Source organism: Pantherophis guttatus, chromosome 18 (assembly GCF_059756535.1).
Source record: "Pantherophis guttatus breed Tessera chromosome 18, ASM5975653v1, whole genome shotgun sequence".
NCBI classification, from domain to species: domain Eukaryota; kingdom Metazoa; phylum Chordata; class Lepidosauria; order Squamata; family Colubridae; genus Pantherophis; species Pantherophis guttatus.
Genome location: NC_142080.1, coordinates 3,821,740 through 3,845,109, shown reverse-complemented (window position 1 = coordinate 3,845,109; position 23,370 = coordinate 3,821,740). Strand labels below are relative to the sequence as shown.

The following is a 23,370-nucleotide window of genomic DNA, read 5'->3' as shown; positions in this document are numbered from 1 at the left end:
ACAGGTGTCCGTCAAACAAGATAAGGGGAGCGATTTCTCCTTTTATTTCCATGCTTCTAGAGAAAAACCGTGCAGGCGGTCCTTGATTTGCATCCACAAATAGGAGCAGAAGTTCTGTTGCTAAGCAAAACCGTTGTTAAGTGAGTTGTTCCCAATTTTAGGAATAGGAATATTCCTTATTGGCCAAGCATGATTGGACACACCAAAGGAATTTGACTCTGGCGAATGAGCCCTCGGTGTACCTAACGTCCTTTTTGTCACCGTTGCTAAGCAGATCACCGCGGTTGTTAAACGAATCACAGTGCCGTTAAGCGAATCCGGCTTCCTCCTTTGACTTTTGCTTGTGGGAAGCCGGCCGAGAAGGTCACAAATTGGGATCATGTGACACAACCTAGAGGCTAAGCTCTCACCACACAATCAGGAGGCTGTGAGTTCGATCCTAGGTAGAGGCAGATATTTCTCTCTCTGGGCACAATGAGAATATTAATCTGCTGAACAAAACTCCGCACTGGTGACAGGAAGAGCATCCGGCCAGTAAACACTGCTAGCTCCATTCAGTTGCCCAGACTCCACCCTGATGCAAGGGATTATGGGGTCGTGAAAAGAAGATGATTTAGGGGATGCTACAACGGTCATAAGCGCGAGAAGCAATTGCAGGTTAAATTGTTTTCAGCGCCTTTGAACGGTCGCTAAACGGATGGTTGTAAATTGAGGCTATCTGTAATTCAGGATAATAGCGATTACAGGGGTACCTGTTCTTCGGTACGTGGAATTTCAATTCTATATATATCTTATTAGCAGTTGTGGTCAGTTGGTGGGCAAGCAATGGCCTTTCACTGAACTTCAACTCCCAGAATGCCTCGCTACTGGCGAGGCATGCTGGGAGTTGAAGTTCCACACAGCTTTCCCGTCTCTGTGCTGACCCCCAAGTCTGATCGATATAGGCTCTTGTCTGTTTGAGGGCTGAGGTCTCCTTATCTGTGGGGCAGGGGGCCCGAAAGGAACGGCAACCCTGTTTGGGAAGGGAGAGAGAATAAAATTGGCTGGGCCTTCGCCTCCCTTCTAGACTGAGCAGTATCAGAAGCGGATGGCAAGATCACCTCTGCCTAGCTACAGTCGGGGAACCGGGTTACCAAGAAATACACAATTCCTCGCCTTACGACCACCATCGAGCCCCCAAAATTCCCGCTGCTAAGCGAGACAAGCTGTTAAGAAAGCTTTCCTCCACTCACGCAAGAGAGAAACCTTCGGGGCGCCGTCCTTCCCAACCCCTTGACTCCCTCCCATCCCGAAGGGCCCTCCCCCCCTGTTGTGGCCCGCCAGCGGACCCAACAGCAAAGTCGGACAGTGAGGAGGTTGGGGAGGGACATGGGCTAGTCCTGGGGGCTGGGGAAAGCTCGGACGAGGGCTCTGCGTCGGAGGCAAAGAGGGAGCTAGACAGCAGTGAGGCAGAGGAGCAGCTGGAGCCCGTTCCGGCTTTTGCAGGAAACAATTCGTTCGTTCCGAGACTCTGTGCCAAGTTTGGCCTTGTACTGCGTTTGGAAACTAGTTACGTGGCAGCTTGCCAAGCGAGATGAGGTCTGTGTTGATAAATATTCCTTTGAAAGACTGTTTGGACAGGCCTTGCCGACTGTGAATGAAAGGAATTCAGAGTCGTGTCAATAAAAGAGGTTTTTGCCAGGACCCTGTTTCTCTAAGAGGAGGGAGAAGACGGCAGGGCACGTGGTGGGGTTAGCATCCCCAAACCTGGTACCACCAGCCCCATCCCATCTTCACACACCCCCTCCCCTCTTGGCGCAGGTTCGAAGAACCCTTGGCCAATCTGTTGAACGAACAACACCGGACGGTGAAGGAACAGCTGGAGCAGCTGCGGGTGAAGAAGTCGACGGTCAAGCTGCCCCAGGAGATGGAGAGGTCCAAGCTGCGGAACGAGAAGGCGGCCCAGACCCTGGCGCTGGACGCCGGGCAGAGGAAGAGGCTGCAGCAGCAAATGCAACAGGTTGGGTGTCCTGTACCCCGAAAGAGGGCTTCCTCCGCCGGAGGAATTCTTCCCCGTTCCGCAGGACGCTTGCCCCTAAGCTTTAGCTCGCTGACTCCGGGGCGGGTGGTTTTTGGGAACGGGGTGTCTGCTGTGCTGACCACTGACCTCTCTCTCCCCAACTGTTCCAGCACGTGCAGCTTCTGACTCAGGTTCACCTCCTGGCCAGTTGCAACCCGAGCCTGAACTCCGAGGCCAGCACTGCCCAGCTCTTCCTGGTAATTTCTGACTTTTGAGAGTGAATGTGCTTCAGATGAGCTCCTCCTCTTGGTCCTTCTCCGTCTTTCCCTCTTCCTCCTCTGTCTTCTCCTTCTCCTTCCCCTTCTCCATCTCCTCCTTCTCTTTCTCCTCCTCCTTCTTCTTCTCCTTGTCCTCCATCTCCTCCGCTTTCTCCTCCTCCATCTCCTCCTCCATCTCTTCTCCATCTTCTCGTCATCCACGTTTTCTCCTCCTCCTTGTCTATCCCTCCATCTTCTCATCCTCTATTTCCACATCCTCCATCTTTTCCTTCTCCTTGTCCTTCTGCATCTTTTCCTTTTCCTTCTCCTTTTCCTTCTTCTCTATCTTCTCCTCCATCTTCCCCTTCCTCTTTCTCCTCCTCCTCCATCTTCTCTTCTTCTTCTCCTTGTCCTCCACCTCCTTTTTCTCCTCCTCCTTCATCTCCTCCTCTTCCTCTTTTCCATCTTCTCGTCCTCCACATCTTTTCCTTCTTGTCTGTCTTTCCCTCCATCTTCTCATCCTCTTCATCTATTTCCATCTCCTCCATCTTCTTCTCCTTGTCCTTCTCCATCTTTTGCTTCTCCTTTTGCTTCTCCTCCATCTTCTCCTTCTCTATTCTCCTCCTTTTCTGTCTTCTCCCTCTATATCTCCTCGTCTCTTTGTCTTCTCTTCCTCCTTGTCTATGTCTTCCTCCTCTTCCTTCTTGTCCTCTTCAATCTTCTCCGTCTTGTCTGCCTCTGTCCTCATTCTCCTCAACTATCTTTTCTCTTTGTCCTTTTTCATCTTCTCCATCTCCTCCTCCTCCTTGTCTTTCTCCTCTTCTCCTTGTCCTCTTTCTTCTCCTCCATCTTCTTTTCTTCTCCTCCATCTTCTCATCCTCCACCGTATTCTCCTCCTCCTTGTCTATCTTTCCCTCCATCTTCTCATTGTCGTCCTCTATTTCCATGTCCTCCGTCTTCTTCTTCTCCTTGTCCTCCTGCATCTTTTCCTCCTCCTCCATCTTCCCCTTCTCCATCTCCTCCTCCATTGTCTTGACCTCCTCCTTGTCTGTCTTCCCCTCCTCATCTCCTTCTCCTCATCTATTTCCATCTCCTCCATCATCTTCTTCTCCTTGTCCTTCTCCATCTCTTCCTTCTCCTTTTCCTTCTTCATCTTCTCCTTGTCTCCTCCTTGTCTGTCTTCTATATCTTCTCTCTTTGCCTTCTTTTCCTCCTTGTCTATCTCCTCCTCCTCTTCTTCCTCCTGCTCCTCTTCAGTCTTCTCCTTCTTGTCTGCCTCTGTCTTCTCTTTCTCCTCAACTATCTTCCCTTTGTCCTTTTTCATCTTCTCTTTCTTTGTCTATCTTCTCCATCTCCTCCCCCTTGTCTTTCTCCTCCTCCTTCATCACCTTCTTGTCTTTCTCCATCTCCTCCTCCTCCATCTTTCTCCTTCAACTTCAGGCTGAACTGAAATCCCATGTTTTTTCAGCTTGGGCTGAAAAATTGGAGGAACGAATCCAGATGGATACCTGCCCTGCTTCCTTGAACCCTCCCCAACCCTTCCTTCACCCTCCGGCGTGACTTTCAGGGTGTTTTTCCTCCTTCCCTTCCTCAGAACGAGTTGGAAAGCTTTGCCAAGAGCTCCCTTCTCCTCAGCCAGCCTTCCAGTCCCGGATTCCAGACTTGTTTCCAGCCTTTTAACTTGAAGGAATCTCTGCAACTGATCAAAGATTTCCACGCTCACGTCAAGATCGAGTGGAGCCCCCGGAAAGCCGTCAAAAAGAACAGTTGAGTTTCTCCCTCTCTTAAATTTAGATAATTTAATAATTATTTTGTTATGTTTAGATATAAATATACGTAAAAGATTTGAATTAAGAGATATATGTATGGGGGTGGAAGAAATGGGTAGATTATGAGTTGAATAAACGTTAAATTAGGATTTATTATATAGTTATATAGCTGAAGGTTGCTTTGAAATGTATAATATAGGGGGGATACAATAATAATGTTAGAAAAGAAATGGTTAGCATGTGGGGGGTGGTGTAAAAGGATGGTAAAGTATTATATAATTTGATATCAATTTGGATTTTATTTTGGAGAAGCCATGGGGGGAGGGGAGGGTGACGGGGGGCTAGGGAGGAGGGGGGAAAAAAAGTGGGGAAAAATCTGTATTTGAAAAACTTTTTCAATAAAAATAATAATTATTATTATTATTTTAAAATACCATAATTTTCAGTATTTAGAAGAGGAAAACAACAACAAAAAACGTTTTTGCCTCCATGCGCCCCATTTTCTGCCCTTTTTTCTGCCCGTTTTTGAGGCTTTACTCAGCCCATTTTTTGAGGCTTTTTTCATGCCGTTTTGGGGGCTTTTTTGGCCCGTTTTGGGGGCTTTTCTCAGCCCATTTTTGAGGATTTCTTTTGGGATGTTTTTAACCAAAGAAATGGGCCAAAAAGGGCCAAAAAAAGGCCAAAGAAAGGCCCAACAACAGGGCGTGCGCAGGCCCCAAAATGGCTGGTGGGTGGGCGGGGCTTCAGCAATATTCAGTCTATAAGACGCACAGACATTTTCACCCCCATTTTGGGAGACAAAAAAGGCATCTTATAGTCCAAAAAATACAGTAATTGGGTGGATAAGGAATTATTAAGAAAACAAGGAAGACATCGAGCGACACTCTTGAAAATCCATACCAAAAAAAAAAATCCACACAGAGTCCTTGACTTATGGCTCACTTGTCACAAGTGAGACATCCGTTTGGTGCATTTGGCCCCATGTTAAGACCTTCCTTACCACAGTCATTAAGCGAATCCATGCAGTGGTTAAGTTAGCAACACGGTCGTTCAGTGAATCTGGCTTCCCCGTTGACTCTGCCGGTCAGAAGGTCGCAAAACGGGGGGGGGGTGTCACATGACCACCACCCCCGGAGGACCCTACAACCGTCATAAATATGAGTCAGTTGCCAAACATACGTCCGAACCTTGATCAGGTGACCGTAGGGATGCTGCAGTGGTCATAAGTGTGAGGACTGGTCCAAAGTCAGTTTTTTAAGTGTCGTAAAACTTCAGATGGTTATTAAACAAAGGTTTGTAAGTCAAGGTGCGATTTTGAGAAAGAGGTGGAGAGGATTTTTTTTCATTTTTTCATATTTTTAATAAAATATTTTTTTCGTATTTTTTTTTTTTAATAAACTAAAACCACTTTCCCAAATCCCGATCCTGAACTTTTTCTGAACGTTGCAAGAAAGGAATTAAAAAACGGATTATTATCATCTTCTCCTTCCGATTCTCTCTCTCTCACTTGATTCTTTTAGTGACCGATTTTGCTTGCTTGCCCAAGCAAGTGGCCTGGATCCTGGCCACGCGCAGAGTTTTCCTGTACCCGGAGCTGCTGCCCACCTGCTCCTTCAAGGCCAAAACTCCCCGAGACAAGATCGTCTTCACCAAAGGAGAAGATAAGTACGTACATCTGCCTGATGTAACGGTGGAAATTCTGGGGCCCAATTTTGGTCGTAAGTCGAGGTTTAGTCATCAGAGAGTTCGAGTTCGATTCAAGCTCTAACATTTGTCAACAACTGTTTCTCTGAAATGTTATAGGGTTTCTTTGCCTGAGTAGGGGGTTGGACTAGAAGACCTCCAAGTTCCCTTTCAATTCTTCCCTTCCCTTCCATATTTCCTATTCTATTCCGTTCCGTTCTGTTTTATTCTTCTATTTCTATTCTATTTCTTATTCTATTCTATTCTATTCTGTTTTATTCTTCTATTTCTATTCTATTTCTTATTCTATTCTATTCTATTCTGTTTTATTCTTCTATTTCTATTCTATTTCTTATTCTATTCTATTCTATTCTGTTTTATTCTTCTATTTCTATTCTATTTCTTATTCTATTCTGTTTTCTGTTTTATTCTGTTTTGTTCTTCTATTTCTATTCTATTTCTATTCTAATTTTTATTTTATTCTATTCTAATTCTATTCTAATTCTATTCTGTTTTATTCTATTTCTATTCTATTCTTATTCTATTCTATTCTTATTCTATTCTATTGTATTCTGTCTTATTCTTCTATTTCTATTCTATTTCTATTCTAATTCTTATTCTATTCTGTTTTATTCTGTTCTATTCTTCTATTTCTATTCTAATATTTTATTTTATTATATTCTACTTCTATTCTATTCTTATTCTACCCTATTCTGTTTTATTCTATTTCTATTCTATTTCTTCTAATTCTATTCTTATTCTATTCTCTATTTCTATTTCTATTATTTCTATTCTGTACGTTGTCACTAGCCTAACTGAACACCAGCAGCGATGTCCCCCCTTTTTTTATCAGGGCCGTCGTAACTTTGAACTGTCACTAAATGAACTATCGTAAGTCAAGGACTAACTGTCCTAAGTCCCCTTTTTTATATCAAGGCCGTTGTAACTTTGAACGGTCACTAAACGAACTGTCGTAAGTCAAGGACTAACTGTCCTAAGTCCCCTTTTTTTATCAGGGCCGTCATAACTTTGAACGGTCACTAAACAAACTCTCATAAGTCAAGGACTACTTGTATTTTTCCTGATGTTCCCAGTCCTTCCTGACTTGCCTTCCTTTTCCTCGTTTCAGCTTGTTAGCGCTGGGTCTCAAACACTTCGAAGGCACCGACTTCCCCAAGCCCCTCATCAGTAAGTACCTTCTGACCACCAAGACAGCCCACCAGCTGACGGGACGGATCAAGAACCGGAACATGAATCGAGTTCCCGACAACATCATCCGGGTCAGTTCCACTAAAGCCTTCTTTTCTGGATTCGCTTGATTAAATTAAACCATGGTCTGTTGAGGAATTCCTATCGAGATCCTCCATCATCCAGGTCACGGTTCTCCCCAAGGTCCTTTTTTCTTTTCAAGAGGCAACTGGACTTTCTGGTTTTTTCTTTTGAGTACGTTTCGCTTCTCATTCCAAGAAGCTTCTTCAGCTCTGACTGGATGGAGGGGAATGGAAGGATTGCTACTCCTTGTAGACCACTGGCCATTTGCATCCTTTTAGAGAGTCGTTGAGGCCACTTGGAGGTTTACCTGTATCCTCGGTGTCACCTGAGTGGTGCAAATAGGGTGTGGAGCCTTCTTGGAACTGCTGAAGGGACCGTGTTGTAGACTGGAGATAGATTGGGGAAACAAAACAGCCACTTCACAACCGCGTGGCACAACATAACAGAACAAACCCATCAGGACAAGATTCAGCAGCCCATCTGCATTTCAAAGACAAAGGCCGCTCTTTTGAAGACAGCAAAGTCCACGTTTTGGACAGAGAGGACCGCTGGTTTGAGAGAGGGGTCCAAGAGGCCATCTAGGTCCAAATTGAACAGCCCTCCCTCAACAGAGGGGGAGGGATAAGACATCGTCTACCTCCAATCTACCACACAGTCCTTTCAGCAGTTCCAAGAAGGCTCCCCACCCTATTTACACCACTCAGGTGACCCCGAGGACACAGGTAAACCTCCAAGTGGCCTCAACGACCCTCTAAAAGGATGCAAACGACCAGCTGCCTGCAAGGAGTATCAATCCTTCCATTCCCCTCCATCCAGTCAGAGCTGAAGAAGCTTCTCGGAGGAGAAATCTAGAATGGGACAAAAACTCACTCGAGAAATGTCTCGCTTAGCCACGCAGAAATCTGGCGCTCGATTGCGGTCGTAATTTGAGGACTTCCCTTCTCTATAGATCAGTAGGCAAGGTCAGAAGTCCGATTGATCCGTTCTTTTATCGCTTCTTCCCGATCTTATCTCGATTTTCCAGTACTATAAAACCACGAAGCAACTTCCGGTTTTGCCTCGGCTTTGCGAGGAAATCCAACCCGGAGATTGGAAGCCGCCTGCGGAACAGGAAGAACATCTGTTGCCCTTCTGGTTAAAGGTAAATTGTGGTGTTGGGTGTGTCGTGTGAGGCTTTGCTTCACAATTGTGTGGCACCACAACATATTTTCCTGCTCCGCTTAATAGATGTAATTCAAGGACGGCCTGTTCTTATCAGGCAGGCGTTAAAAATCCTTTAGGGAAATCTCTGTAATTCCACCTTTCTGGGACTCTCTCTCTTTTTTAAAGTATATTTATTTTATCACGTGAAGGTCAAATACGACAACAGAAAAACAAACAAAACGGCACCAACCACAAAAATTAGCCTACGACAAAAGAGAAAAAGGGGGTTTCAATAGCAAATAAATTTAACTTTTAACGTATAAAATTCACCTCAGCTGGAGGCTGGAAAAAAAAGAAAAATGGGGGGAGAAACAACTTTCTTGGTATTTTTTTATTTTAAGTATATTTATTTGATCACAAAAAGGTAAAATACAAAGCAGAAAAACAAACAAAACGACACTAACGAAAATTAGCGTAGAACAAAAGAAAAAAATACATTTATAGCAAGTAAATTTAACTTTTAGCATATAGAATCCACCCCGGCTGGATGCTGAAAAAAAAAAGGGGGGGGGAAACAGCTTTTTTGGTCTTTTTTCTATTTAAGTATATTTATTTTTATCACAAAAAGGTAAAATACAAAACAGAAAAACAGACAAAATGACACAACAACAAAAATTAGCGTAGAACAAACCAATTTATAAATTAGCGGAGAACAAATCAATTTATCAATAAATTTACAGCAAACAAATTTAACTTTTAATATATAAAATCGACGCCGACTGGATGCTGGAAAAAAAAAAAGAGGGAAAAACAGCTTTCTTAGTCTTTTTTTATTTAAGTATATTTATTTGATCACAAAAAGGTAAACTACAAAAGAGAAAAACAAACAAAGCCGCACTAACAAGAATCCCCAAAAAATTAGCGTAAACAACAAAAGAGAAAAATACATTTATAGCCAGTAAAATTTAACTTTTAACGTATAAAATCCACCCTGGCTGGATGCTGAAAAAAAGAAGAAGGAAGAAAAAAAGCTTTCTTGGTGTTGCTCCTTGAAAGTTCACTCACACACAACACAAACACAATTTCTTTTTATTTTCCCCTCTCTTCAAACACAATTCACACATAAACGCCTATATTTTTTTTCCTTTTTCTCCTTTTTTTGTCCCAGGCCAGCATGCCCTCCATCCAAGAGGCCATAGAGCAGCAGCAGCAGCGCGCTAGAGCGGACTCCCAGGGCCCCGACGCGGATCCCAAGGCGGGAAGCGACTCCGCCCATCCCGCCAACCCCGAGTGTCCTCTGCGCATGCCCGAGGGCCTCCAGCTCATCCTGAGACCTCTGAGCAGCCGCTTCTGTCGCCGAATCTGGCGATGGCAGCGGCCAGCCGCCGGCAAACCCTTCCTGGTTCAACCGAGCCTTTGTTTGCCCCCGGCCGGGACAGGCGGCTTCATCAAAATGAGTGCCAAGCAGCCCCTGCCCGCCGCAGCCCCCGGCAAATTAGCAACTCACGTCTCCCCCTTGTCCCAACCCGCCTCGCTGGTCCAACCCTTGTCGGCTGTGCCACACCTGAATCTGCCCTCCGCCCTGGGCCACGGCGCCCCTTTTGAGCTGCAAGGCGTCCTCTCCGCTCAGCCGTCGGGGCCCCGGCCGTGCTTGGCCCCCGCGGTTCCCTCAAACGTCGTCTCTTCCCTTCCCGTCGCTTTCCACCCCAAAATGATCCTCCCGGCTTTGCCCTCCAACCGCGTCCGGAAGGCTCCTGTCCCGAGGGGGTACCAGAAGAAGAAGGCCCCCAAAGTGGTTCCTTTGCTGAAGGCCGCCCCGGTGCTTCATTCGACCCCCGTCATCTTCACCGTTCCTGCCGGGACGGTCAAAGTCTTGGGCATCGCCAACGGCTGTAACGTCCTGCAGCCTCTGTCCGCCGCCACCAGAGCGGTCTCGGCCCCCCAGCCCATCCCCATCACCACGCTGCTGGTCAACTCCACGCCCTTCTCCTGCCCGCTCAACCAGTCCTTGGCGGCTTCTCCCACCCTGCCCTTGGTGGTCTCTTCCAATTCGGGCCCCACCCCGACGTCCGCGCTGGTCAAAGATATGGAGATGTCTACTCAACCGGTCAACAAGGTGGCGTCCGTTGGGGACGCTCCAGACCCTGGCAAGGCCAACCCCAAAACGGGCCCAGAAGTAGCTCCAGGAGATGTCGTTGGCTCGTGGTCCTCTAATCTTCACCCTGAGGTCCAAGCGGAACCTCCTGTCCAGGGTTACGTGGAGGTGGGCGAAGGCAGGCCTCCTGAGGTTGTAGCCCCCGCTCCCTTCTCCCCCATGGCGGAGTTAGGAGACTTAGTCAAGGTGGACTTGGAAGCCACCAAGGAGACACCATCTTCAGAGGCAGCCCCCGTTCCCCAAAATCCATCTTCAGAAGATTCTCCAATGAAAGAAGAGTTGATTTTGGGCCTCGGGCAGGGCCTGGAGGTTGAGCCGGCCTCGGCGGTCAAGAAGGAGCTGGAAGAAGTTCAGAATCAACCCGGCGGCGAGGAGGAGGAGGACGAAGAAGAGGAGACGGCCAACTCAACCGGCCCGCAAGCATCGTCATCGACAGAAAGAAGTCACGCTTCTCCCGCCAACGTCGTCGGCAGCTCCGTGGCGGACAACACCAGCAGCTCCTTGGGAAAGGTGGAGGCGTCGGCCAGCCAGGAGGGAGGAGGCGAGAAAGACGGGCTGGAGGAAGAGGAAGAGGAAGATTTTGATGATTACATCCAGGATGAGGAAGACGAGATGTCTTCGGCTTCCGAGGAATCGGTGCTCTCGGTGCCAGAACTTCAGGTAAGACCAGAACGGGGATTCTTCAATGCCTCCTGAGTTGCCTTCACCCTTCTCTTACGTCTTCAAGAAGAGAGTGGACAGCCACTTGTCTGAAATGATATAGGGTCTCCAGCTCGGGCAGGGGTCTGGACTAGAAGACCTCCAAGGTCCCTTCAGCTCTGTTATTCTGTTATTCCTTCCTTCCTTCCTTCCTTCCTTCCTTCCTTCCTTCCTTCCTTCCTTCCTTCCTTCCTTCCTTCCTTCCTTCCTTCCTTCCTTCCTGTTGGACTAGAAGACCTCCAAGGTCCCTTCAGCTCTGTTATTCTGTTATTCCTACCTTCCTTCCTTCCTTCCTTCCTTCCTTCCTTCCTTCCTTCCTTCCTTCCTTCCTTCCTTCCTTCCTTCCTGTTGGACTAGAAGACCTCCAAGGTCATTTCCAGGTCCTTCCTTCCTTCCTTCCTTCCTTCCTTCCTTCCTTCCTTCCTTCCTTCCTTCCTTCCCTCCCTCCTTCCTTCCCTCCTTTCCTTCCTTCCCTTCTTTCCTTCCTTCCCTCCCTCCTTCCTTCCCTCCCTCCCTTCCTTCCTTCCTGTTTGACTAGAAGACCTCCAAGGTCATTTCCAGGTCCTTCCTTCCTTCCCTCCTTCCTTCCCCCCTTCTTTTCCTATCTTCCTTTCCTTCCCTCCTTTCCTTCCTTCCCTCCTTTCCTTCCTTCCTTCCTTCCTTCCTTCCTGTTGGACTAGAAGACCTCCAAGGTCATTTCCAGGTCCTTCCTTCCTTCCTTCCTTCCTTCCTTCCTTCCTTCCTTCCTTCCTTCCTGTTGGACTAGAAGACCTCCAAGGTCATTTCCAGGTCCTTCCTTCCTTCCTTCCTTCCTTCCTTCCTTCCTTCCCTCCTTCCTTCCCTCCTTTCCTTCCTTCCCTTCTTTCCTTCCTTCCCTCCCTCCTTCCTTCCCTCCCTCCCTTCCTTCCTTCCTGTTTGACTAGAAGACCTCCAAGGTCATTTCCAGGTCCTTCCTTCCTTCCCTCCTTCCTTCCCCCCTTCTTTTCCTTCCTTCCTTTCCTTCCCTCCTTTCCTTCCTTCCCTCCTTTCCTTCCTTCCTTCCTTCCTTCCTTCCTGTTGGACTAGAAGACCTCCAAGGTCATTTCCAGGTCCTTCCTTCCTTCCTTCCTTCCTTCCTTCCTTCCTTCCTTCCTTCCTTCCTTCCTTCCTTCCTTCCTTCCTTCCTGTTGGACTAGAAGACCTCCAAGGTCATTTCCAGGTCCTTCCTTCCTTCCCTCCTTCCTTCTTTCCTTCCCGCCTTCTTTCCTTCCTTCCCTCCTTCCTTCCCTCCTTTCCTTCCTTCCCTTCTTTCCTTCCTTCCCTCCCTCCTTCCTTCCCTCCCTTCCTTCCTTCCTTCCTTCCTGTTTGACTAGAAGACCTCCAAGGTCATTTCCAGGTCCTTCCTTCCTTCCCTCCTTCCTTCCCCCCTTCTTTTCCTTCCTTCCTTTCCTTCCCTCCTTTCCTTCCTTCCCTCCTTTCCTTCCTTCCTTCCCTCCCTCCCTCCTTTCTTTCCTTCCTTCCCTCCCTCCCTCCCTCCCTCCCTCCCTCCCTCCCTCCCTTCCTTCCTTCCTTCCTTCCTTCCTTCCTTCCTTTCTTCATCACTGGAGGTTTTTAACAAGAGATTGGACAGCCCTGTGTCTGAAATGGGATCGGGTCTCCTGCTTCAGCAGAGGGTTGGACTAGAAGACCTCCAAGGTCCCTCCCAGCTCTGTTCTGATTGATAGATCTGGCACCCATTAAGTATCAAACTTTAATTGATCAGATAGTCAAAACAGGGTCCTCCTTCTTTGAGCCTATGAATCGATTTAATCACGACTGTAGGGAAAAGCCAAGCTTCATTTGTCATTGTTTTAATTTGGAGGGACGAATAAGGGGAGGGGGGGTGCAGTTCAAAGTGGGGTGGGGTCTTGGATTGGCCCTGATCCAAGAGTTGTGCTGAATGTGCTCTCCGGTGGGGGTGGGGTGTCTTCAGGAGACCATGGAGAAACTCACCTGGCTGGCATCCGAGAGGCGGCTGAGCCAGGAAGGCGATTCGGAGGAGGAAAACTCCCAGGAAGAGAACTCGGAGCCGGAGGAGGAAGAGGAAGAGGAGGAAGAAGGGGAAGGAGAACCTCTGGAGAGCCAACAGAAGGAGGACGAAATGGCCGACGAGGTTGTGGGCCCGGGGGACGGTCCGGCTTCCTCTCTCGCCTCGACCTGCGCCGCGCCGACGGTGGAGGCCAGTAGCAGCCCTCCAGGTCAGCTATCTTAAAAAATTGGGGTTTCCCCACCCTTCTTCTTGAAATAAGATCGGAAAATAACAAAAGACGAGAAGGCATAAATGATTTTTTTTTTTTAAACGACAAGTTTGGAAAGATGGATTATATGGCCCCCATTTATTCAGTAGGTAGAAGACCTGATTAGGACAGATTGGTGCGGGGGCCTAGAGGTGGAGCTGTGGAGCCTCACAAATCAGGAGGCTGTGAGTTCGATCCCAGGTAGCGTCAGATATTTTTCTCTCAGGGCACAATGAGAATATTATCTGCCGAACAAAACCCCGCCCTGGCAACAGGAAAGGCATCCGGCCAGTAAAAAAAACACTCCGCTAGCTCCATTCAGTTGCCCAGACTCCATCCCACAAGGGATTATGCGGTCGTTAAAACAGGATCATGATACGGTAGAAGACCCGATGTGAGAGAGAGAGAGAGAGAGAGAGAGATGGCATTAGATCAATGCTTTTTAACCATGATAACTTGAAGATGTATGGACTTCAACTGGTTTGAGGCCAGCTTTTCTCCTCCAGTCCATTTGGCAGGTTGAGGACAGGCAACCATGGTTACTGATAGACGAGAGTATTTGTAGCTCAGGGTTGAATAGTGGGGTCCTTGGTGGTCTCTGAGCTTGGTGGTTTTCTTGCAGATGTCTCATGACCCAACTAAGTAATGTCATCAGTGCTAGAAGAGAGGGGAGTTTGTGGAGAGGAGGAGGAGGACCGTGGGATCCATGTTTTACTCTCTGAATTTGGTGGGTGTTTTTTTGCAAACATTTCACGACCCAACTAGGCAATAACATCAGTGCTAGAGGAGGTAGTGTTTGCGAGGAGGTGGAGGAAGATTGTGGGGTCCTTTTGCTATCCGTGCTTGGTGGTTTTCTCACAGACATTTAATGACCGAACTATGTAACGTCATCAGTGCTGGAAGAGGGATTTTCAGGAAACCCCCCTCCCTTCTAGCACTGATGCTGTTACCTAGTTGGGTCATGAAAGCTCAGGAGCCCATCACGGTTACTCCATCGTGCCCATCCTCACTCGAACTCCCGTATTTTTCGCTCCGGCTACCTTGTCTTAGGAGAGAATCCCAAAACCGCCACCAAGAGCCGGGCGTCCCACCGAGCCCGGGCCAAGCGGGGCCGGGGCCGCACCAGCAAAGACGCCTCCAAGCTCCTCCTTCTTTACGATGACGACATCCTGGAGAGGGACCCATTGCGTGAGCAGAAGGACTTTGCTTTCGCCCAGGCTTACCTGAACAGGGTAAGGAGAACAGTTAGAAGGCTGGGTAGGAAGTGAGGCAAGCTCGCGTTCGAGAGCTGTTGTGCGGCAGGGTTGAGCTCTCGTCCTTTGCTCCAGCTCCTGCCGGGGACATGAAATCGAACGGGATTGAGTTCACAACCGCTTTGGAAATTCTGCTCTGTTCTGACCTAGGCTTCCTTAGCAGCACGAAGCCGAGTCCTCATCCCGATAAACCCCTTTTATTTATTTACTTTACAGTGAATTCCACTCCAGCAAAGTCTTTCATCTCCCACAGTCTTTCAAGATAATTCACAATTAGCGACCTTTATCAGGCTTGGCGAGTGGCCAGGCCGATATCTTTCAGACGCCGCCAATACTTTGCAAGAATGCAGGAATGAACTAATTGTCTCCTGCAAACTCCACTCCTCTTTCGCTCCTCTTTTACTCCCTCTGGGAGGGGCCATTCATTGTCCACCTGTGGCTTTACTCCTGAGTCGACCCTTGTTCTTTAGACCCTTCGTCTGGCAACTCTGCGCATGCGCACACTGGGAACCGGCTCCAGCTGTTCCTCTGCCTCACTGATGTCTGACTCCGAAGGCAGCTGATAATTGTCAGACGGCCCTGGCCCACTCTCTGCCTCTGACGCAGAGCCCTCATCAGAGCCTTCTCCCGACTTCAGGACTGGCCCATGTTCCTCTCCAACCTCACGGTCCAAATCTGCTGTCAGATCCGCTGGCGGGCCAGAACATGCTCCCGATTGCAGTCATAAGTCGAGGACCTCCTGTACCCATTGCTGAGTACCCTAATAGGGATTTTGGCAACTCCACCCCCATCAACTCCCGCTAATTCTTGGTTTCACCCTACAGGTACGCGAAGCCCTGCGCCTCGTTCCGGGCAAGTACGAAGAATTCCTCCGCAACATTTACGAATTTGAGAATAACCTGCAGAAACAGACGGCCGTCGATCTCTACGCCCGGCTGCGGGTCATCCTTCAGGACTGGCCTCAACTCTTGACCGATTTCGCGGCCTTCCTGTTACCCGAGCAAGCTCTGGAGTGCGGGCTGGTGAGTCAGCCAGGGAAGTTGGGGTACCTCAGCTTGGCAAGGGGGGTTGAGGTTGGATAGGAGAGAGCGAGAACGCCTGGGGTCCACACCTGGGCTGGGTCTGCTTCAGGTAGCCTGTTGTCAGATTTCGATGTCGTCTCAAATAAAATAAATTGCATTTCCAAACAGATAGTCTTTGAAGAAATCTTTCATTTTATTAAGCACGACAATCTGTCCCCGATCGTGGCGTAGCCAACTCTGACTTCCTGACCCCAAACCTTCCCTTTCCGTTCCCCAATTCTCTGCGTCTCATTGGCCTTCTTCCAAATCACTCTCCCCATATCGACTACTTCAGCTCCCAGGAATGTCCCCCCTCCCATCTCATCTCCTAGGGGATATTATCTTCAGGGAAAATAAGTAAGTGAGAAGTCAAGCGTCCTCTTTCCAGCTGCCCCCTCTTCTTCTTATTTCAGCACTAGAGTAAATGCAGGTTGAAGTGCTGACACCTGTTGTCCTCCCGCCGATAAAAACATTTTAACTTTCTTTTTGTTTTTCTTTTTTATCCTTCCACCAGTTTGAGGAACAGCAGGCCTTCGAGAAGAGCCGGACGTTCCTTCGGCGGTTGGAGATCTGCTTTGCTGAAAACCCCTCCCACCACCAGAAGATCATCAAGGTCTTGCAGAATTGCGCGGACTGCGTACCCCAGGAGATCATGGAAGTAAGACGTTTTCTTGCCCCTCCTTCGTCGTATGTCAGGTCTAGCACTGATGATGTTCCCTAGTTGGGTCATGAAACATCTGCAAGAAAACCCCCAAGCTCAGAGAGCACCAAGAACCCCATAATTCTCCTCCTTTCCTCAAACCTGTCCCTTATGGCACCAAAGAGGTTACCTAGTTTGGTAATAAAGAAAACCATGAAACACAGAGATCCTCCTCCTCCTCCACCTCCTCCTCTTCCTCTTCCTCTCCTCCTCCTCCTCCTCTTCTCCTCCTCCTCCTCCTTCTTACTCCTCCTCCTCTCCACAAACTGAAAATTTAGGCGTGTCTTATACACCAAATGTAGCCCTGCCCACCCACTGGCCCCCACCCTTTGGCCTCTGCCTCCCAGCAGTTACCTCCTTGCAAGCAAACAGCAAGAAAAAACAGCTCCTTTCAACTTCAGCACAGGCTAATTAGCACAAGTTGATTGGATCGGCCTCCCAACTCTCAGCTGATTTGCTCTCAGCTGTTTTGCACAGGGCTCTGCTGCTTGCTGCAAAGAGGTAAATTGCTGGAGCAGATTATTTTTACTTGGGCTAATCAAGCTATGCTGAAAATGAAACTGAAAGTAAAGCAGTTTGCTGTTGGCTGTTTGCTGCAAGGAGGCAAAATTGCTCAGAGGCAGAGGCAGATTTCTTTTTCTTCTTTTCCTCACCAAAAAAGGTAGATGCGTCTTATACTCCGAAAAATACATTAGATGGTTCTCTCTCCCTATTGATGTTGTAGTTTGCTTGCTTGCTTGTTCGTTTTAACCCTCTTGGAACATCTGGATTTAGCTGAAGACTCAGATGTGGCAGCTGCTGAAAGGACACGATCACCTCCAGGACGAATTCTCCGTCTTCTTCGATCACCTGCGTCCCTCGGCCGGCCGTCTGGGGGATTTTGAAGAAATCAATTGGACAGAGGAGAAAGAATACGAGGTGGGTGGGGGGTCTCCTCCCTGCCTCTTCTGGTCCTCCTGGGAGGGGGAATAGATTGGGACAGATGTGGAGGTCAGACATTTTGCTCCTCCCAGCTGATGGGAGCAAAATCTGGAGCTACAGGAGGTAACCTGGCTTCTTTGCCCCTCTCCTTCCAGTTTGACGGCTTCGAAGAAGTCTCGCTGCCTGACATGGAGGAAGAGGAGGAGCCCCCCAAAATCCACGCCGCCTCGAAGAACAAGAGACGGAAAGAGCTGGGGAGCCAGAATGCTGAGAAGGTTTAAAATCCAGCCCCCTTTTTCTTTCAAAGCCCCCAACAAAGCAAGGAACGTTGCTTAGATGCCTTCACAGTTGGAAGTTAGATAGATGATTGATTGATAGATAAAATAGATGAAAGATGGATGAGAGATGATCGATAGATTGATAGATAAGATCTTATTATCAGGGGATGTCTTATTTTGGGGGAAATGGTAGGTAGGTAGGTAGAAGATAGATAGATAGATAGATAGATAGATAGATAGATAGATAGATAGATAGATAGATAGATAGATAGATAGATGATAGACATTGATAGATAAGATAGACATGATAGACAGCTGGATGATAGATGATGATAGATAGATAGATAAATGATAGACATTGATAGATAGATAAGATAGACATGATAGACAGCTGGATGATAGAAGATAGATAGATAGATAGATAGATAGATAGATAGATAGATGATAGACATTGATAGATAAGATAGACATGATAGACAGCTGGATGATAGAAGATAGATAGATGATAGACATGATAGACAGCTGGATGGTAGATGATAGATAGATAGATAGATAGATAGATAGATAGATAGATAGATAGATAGATAGATAGGATGATAAAGAGGTAGATAGATAGCTGAGATAGAAGATGGATAGATAGATAGATAGATAGATAGATAGATAGATAGATAGATAGATAGATGATAGACATGATAGACAGCTGGATGATAGATGATAGATAGATAGATAGATGATAGACATTGATAGATAGATAAGATAGACATGATAGACAGCTGGATGATAGAAGATAGATAGATAGATAGATAGATAGATAGATAGATAGATAGATAGATAGAAAGATAGATAGATGATAGACATGATAGCTGGATGATAGAAGATAGATAGATAGATAGATAGATAGATAGATAGATAGATAGATAGATGATAGACATTGATAGATAAGATAGACATGATAGACAGCTGGATGATAGAAGATAGATAGATAGATAGATGATAGACATGATAGACAGCTGGATGATAGATGATAGATAGATAGATAGATAGATAGATAGATAGATAGATAGATAGATAGATAGATGATAGACATTGATAGATAGATAAGATAGACATGATAGACAGCTGGATGATAGATAGATAGATAGATAGATAGATAGATAGATAGATAGATGATAGACATTGATAGATAGATAAGATAGACATAGACAGCTGGATGATAGAAGATAGATAGATAGATAGATAGATAGATAGATAGATAGATAGATAGATAGATGATAGACATTGATAGATAAGATAGACATGATAGACAGCTGGATGATAGAAGATAGATAGATAGATAGATGATAGACATGATAGACAGCTGGATGATAGATGATAGATAGATAGATAGATAGATAAGATAGGCAGACAGATGATAGATTGATTGATAGACAGATGATAGATAGATGATTGATTGATAGATAAGATAGATGAAAGATGGATTAGAGATGATCGATAGATTGATAGATAAGATAGACAGATGATAGTTGGATGAGAGATGATAGATTGACAGATTGATAGATAAGATAGATGGATGATAGATGATAGATAGATGGATGGATGGATGTATATATAGATAAATAGATAGACAGACAGACAGACAGATAAACACAGACTTTAATTTCTGATTGTGCAGCCCAGGGTTGGTTGCAAAATGGGCAGCCAGATAAATCTCTTAAATAAAAATAAATGTAACATTTCCTATGGAAATTGCCCTTGGCTAAGCGGGGCAGTCCCATAGCTGAACGGCTGCTTTGCTTAGTGACGCCGTTGCCAGTCCCACTTAGGGCCGTTAAGCCAGGGTCGAGCCAGCAATTAACGGGCTCATCGGAGCTGCCTAGAAAGCGGGTCAGCCCTTCCGACGGATACGCTGGCTGGATCGACCCCTCCTGGCTCATTTGGGATTCTGGGTCCCCCTTTTCAGGAGTCCGAGTGGCCGGAAGGACAGAAGGACTGGTGCAGCTCCTGCCACGAGAATAGCGGAGACCCCCGGCTGAAGCGCAGCAAACGGCGCACCTGCGCCAACTGTAGCACCAAGGTGAGGAGGGCGCCCGGGGTCTCGGGGAAGGGGCCAGAGAGGGAGGAAAAACTCAACCCCTCTGGAGGGTCCACGAACCTGCCATGCGGGAGAATTGAGAAAGAGCGTGGCCAGCTGCCCCCTACCTTCCGGAAAGATTGACAGGTGTCGCTCGGCCTTCCCGCAGGTGGGAGACCCCAAAGGCGCCAAAAACAAAGAGCCGGGCGAGTTTGCGGAGGGCCGGTCCCAGCGAGAGCCCAGCCCTCGCCCGGAAGGGAAGGAGACCCTCGAGGGCAACGCGGAGAAGAGAGACGACGGGGAAGCCATCCCCGGCAGGATCAGAGCCGCCAGCCGGAAGGGAGACTCTGCCGGAGGAGGAGGTGCGCCTGGGAGGAGGAAGAAGATGCGGTGGGATTATGGAAGGGGGTCTGCAGGAGGAGGGGCTGGGTTTTGGGGCAGAGGGTGGCTGTCCTATCAGACGCAGATGTCCCTTCCGGGGAAGGAAAGCTTCCCTTCCCTTCCCTTTCCATCTTTCCCTTCCCTTTCCTTCCCCTTTCCTTCCCTTCCCTCATCCATTTTCTTCCCTTCCTCCCTATTACTTCATTTCCTTCCTTCCCACCTCCCTCCCTCCATATTTATTTATTCCTTCCTTCCTTCCCACCCTCCCGCCTTCCTTTTTTCCATCCCTCCTCTCCTCCCTCCTTTCCTGTTTCTTTGTTTCCTCCCTCCCTCCTTCCTTTCCTTCCCTCTCTCCCTATTTCTTTCTTCCTTCCCATCCTCTTCCTTCTTCCCATCCCTTCCCCTCTTCCCCCCGGTCATATTTCTTTGTTCCTTCCTTGCTTCCCACCCTCCTTCCATCCTTCGTTTTATCCCTCTCTCCCTCCTTTCCTCCCCCTCTCCTTCCTTCCTCCCACCAGTTGGATTCACCCTCCTCCCTCTCTCATTTCTCTCTCTCTCTGCATCCCAGGTGCTCGCCTGGAAGGGAAGCCCCTTTCATCCCGAGAGCCCCCTCCCGAGGGGCTCCTCCCGACAGCTTGCAAAACCACGGAGCCTCCCCCTGTCCCTCCCTGCCCTCCAAACGGGGCCGAACCTGCCAAGAACCCACCCACGGCTCCCCTTCCACCTTCGAGGGGGGCCTTCCCCCCCAAACCGCATCGCCTGAAAAGCAGCCTCTGCCCCACGGAGGGGAAAAGAGAGATGGGGCACGGCCCCAGGAGTGGGGGGGAGGCCCCTTCTGCCCCCAACCCCGACAATTCGGAGACCGAAGGTCCTTCAAAAGCAATCCGGCTGGATCCTAACTCTCCTCCATCCTCCATCCTCGTTCCTTCTCGGCCGAGTCTCAAGGAGCTGGGCGGCCGCTCCCCCACGGGGACTACAAAACCCAAAGCTAGGGAGATGTTGTCCAAAGATCCCCCTCTGAAGACTTTGGGGGCAAGCCTGCAGACCGAACCAGAGATCTCCCCAACTGGCGGCACGCAGGCCGCCAATCTAACGGGGAAAGCAGCCGAAGGAGGGGGGGACGACCGTTCACCCAAGGAAGAGAGGTCAGCCCCTGCCACGGTCGGTCCTGATCGCGGTGCGCCCATCGCAGGAGAAGACCTGCAGCCTAGGACAATCGAACCCACGGTCTGTGCCAAGAACATCAAGGTCAGCTCCACGGGGGAGAAAGTGGTGTTATGGACCAGGTAAGTCTCCTCCTTCCTTTCCTGGCGCTGGTCTTCGAAAAGGGTCGTTTTTTGGGGGAGCAGAGAAGTGGGCTGCCTTCAAAATCCCCCTGCTTTTGTTTCCTTCCCAGGTCTAAAGCAAGCAGTTCTGTTTGGGGGCTCCTTGACAGGTTTTAAGGCTGTTTAAACCAAGAGGATGATACCTAAATTTATTTATAAATTTATTTCGTCTCACCTATATATTTTCAGTCTATTACAGTCATCTATCTATCTATCTCTCTACCTACCTACCTACCTACCTACCTACCTACCTACCTATTCTGACCTAGGCTTCCTGAGTCATTAAATCACACGAGTAGTCCCAAAAACCTGTTTTATTTTAACAGCTGTGAATTCTGTTCATTCACAGATGAGTCCCAAATAGTTGCAAAGAGTCCTTCGGGATAAGGTTGATAATCCCCCACCTTTATCTCCCTTGACACGCTGCCAAAGACCTCATTGGCAAAGCCTCACGGAGTCCAGAATCAAACAGAGAATGCCGACTGGGAACAGAATTAACAACGTTGCTTTCCTGGAAAGGGCCAACGTGCCTTTGCTCCTCTTTTAAGTCTTATGGGAGGGGCCAGTCATCTCCAGGCCTTACTACTGAGTCGTCCCTTTTGTTTTAACTGTTCTTGCCTTCTGGCAAAACTTTTTAAAAGCATTTTTTACTACCGGCTCGGGCGAATAGGTAGTAACAAATGCTTTAAAAAAGTATATAAAAAAAAAAAAGGTTCCGACGATTGCGTGGCACAGCTGTGATCGTCGGAGCCTTTTTTTTTTAAACTTTTTAAAAGCATTTTTTACCACCTATTCGCTGGAACCAGTAGTTAAAAATGCTTTAAAAAGTTTTTTTTTAAAAAAAGTTTCAATAATCGCATGTCGTTCAGCTGATCGTCAGAACTTTTTTTAATATATTTTTTTACGACCGGTTCGGCGAACCAGTAGCAATTTTTACTACCGGTTCGGTGAACCAGTACCATTTTTTTATACCGATTCGGGCAAACCGGCCCAAACCGGTAGCATTTCACTCCTGGGGGTGGATGAAATCTGTCTAAATTCCCTTCCTCTTCCAGGGAGGCCGACCGCGTGATCCTGACCAGCTGCCAGGAGCGAGGGGCCGATCCGCAGACCTTCAGCGCTATCTCCGAACAGCTGGGCAACAAGACCCCAGAGGAGGTGGGGCCTTCCTTCCCCTGGGGCTCTCGGGGACCCCACTTTCAATTGGGTCAAATGTGTCTTCTGGGAGAGCGGAGAGCGCCAGCGGGTCTAGGGAATTCTGGGAGTTAAGTTCTATATGTGCTGTTGGGGAATTCTGGGAGTTGAAGTCCCTAAATTCTGGCTGAGGAATTCTGGGTGTTGAAGTCTACATAAGCCAAGCTGGGGAATTTTGGGGAGATGGAGCCCATACGTGCCGCCTGGGGGATTCTGGGAGTTTGAAGTCTGCACAAGCTGCCTGGGGATTTCTGGCAGTCCATATATTCTGGCTGAGGCATTCTGGGAATTGAAGTCTTCACAAGCCAGGCTAAGGAATTCTAGGAGTTAAGGTCCGTACGTGCTGTTGGGGAATTCTGGGAGTCGAAGTTCCTGTATTCTGACTTGAGGAATTCTGGGATTTTGAAGTCTGTACGAGCCAAGCTGGGGAATCCTGGGAGTCGAAGCCCACCCATCTTCCCAGTTGCCGAGAATCGCTGATGTAACACGGCTGCTTTTCCCCCACTCAGGTAGCCCACCGTTTCCGCGAACTGATGACCTTGTTCCACACGGCCTGCGACGTCAGTTCGGACGACGAGGACGACGGGATGAGCACCAGCCACACCGACCAGCTTTCCGACAAAGATCCCGCCCTCTCGGAGGACGAGCGGGAAGAACCGGGTTTTTAAGGCTGCAGAGAGGAACTTTGGGGGACGCGTTTAACACCCGCCCCCCTTTCGCTCAGCGGCTCACTTGAGACACCCTGGAAAGACACCGGAAATTTAATGATTTTTAATTCTCTTGCACAATGTGGGTTGCTTGGAGGTGAGAAGAATCCCACCGTCTCTCTCGGATCTGTAAATATTTTTTTTTTAAAGTAGGAAATGTATAAATTAATGGGGAGGGGGCGAATATTTATTGAGTGATCGTATTTTAAAGAATTAAAGCAGGACGTCGAGACGGTGTTTCCTCCTT

The 23,370-nt window shown here is 48.0% G+C and overlaps 1 protein-coding gene across 1 annotated transcript in view; it reads left to right on the top strand.

The window, feature by feature from the left end:
- The window catches only part of GON4L (gon-4 like), a 38,334-nt gene extending 14,981 nt beyond the window's left edge, over positions 1–23,353 (top strand). Inside the window, exons 15-32 of the mRNA XM_087881394.1 lie at positions 1,801–1,999; positions 2,170–2,256; positions 3,851–4,022; positions 5,546–5,690; positions 6,838–6,988; positions 8,005–8,121; positions 9,292–10,938; positions 12,929–13,193; positions 14,283–14,464; positions 15,310–15,507; positions 16,061–16,204; positions 17,021–17,164; positions 17,323–17,442; positions 19,406–19,519; positions 19,686–19,878; positions 20,466–21,183; positions 22,278–22,380; positions 22,926–23,353. Of these exons, the coding sequence (XP_087737520.1) occupies positions 1,801–1,999; positions 2,170–2,256; positions 3,851–4,022; positions 5,546–5,690; positions 6,838–6,988; positions 8,005–8,121; positions 9,292–10,938; positions 12,929–13,193; positions 14,283–14,464; positions 15,310–15,507; positions 16,061–16,204; positions 17,021–17,164; positions 17,323–17,442; positions 19,406–19,519; positions 19,686–19,878; positions 20,466–21,183; positions 22,278–22,380; positions 22,926–23,084 (4,858 nt within the window). The 3' untranslated portion in view covers positions 23,085–23,353. The remainder of the gene's footprint in view (positions 1–1,800; positions 2,000–2,169; positions 2,257–3,850; positions 4,023–5,545; positions 5,691–6,837; positions 6,989–8,004; positions 8,122–9,291; positions 10,939–12,928; positions 13,194–14,282; positions 14,465–15,309; positions 15,508–16,060; positions 16,205–17,020; positions 17,165–17,322; positions 17,443–19,405; positions 19,520–19,685; positions 19,879–20,465; positions 21,184–22,277; positions 22,381–22,925) is intronic.
- The last annotated feature ends 17 nt before the right edge of the window (positions 23,354–23,370 follow it).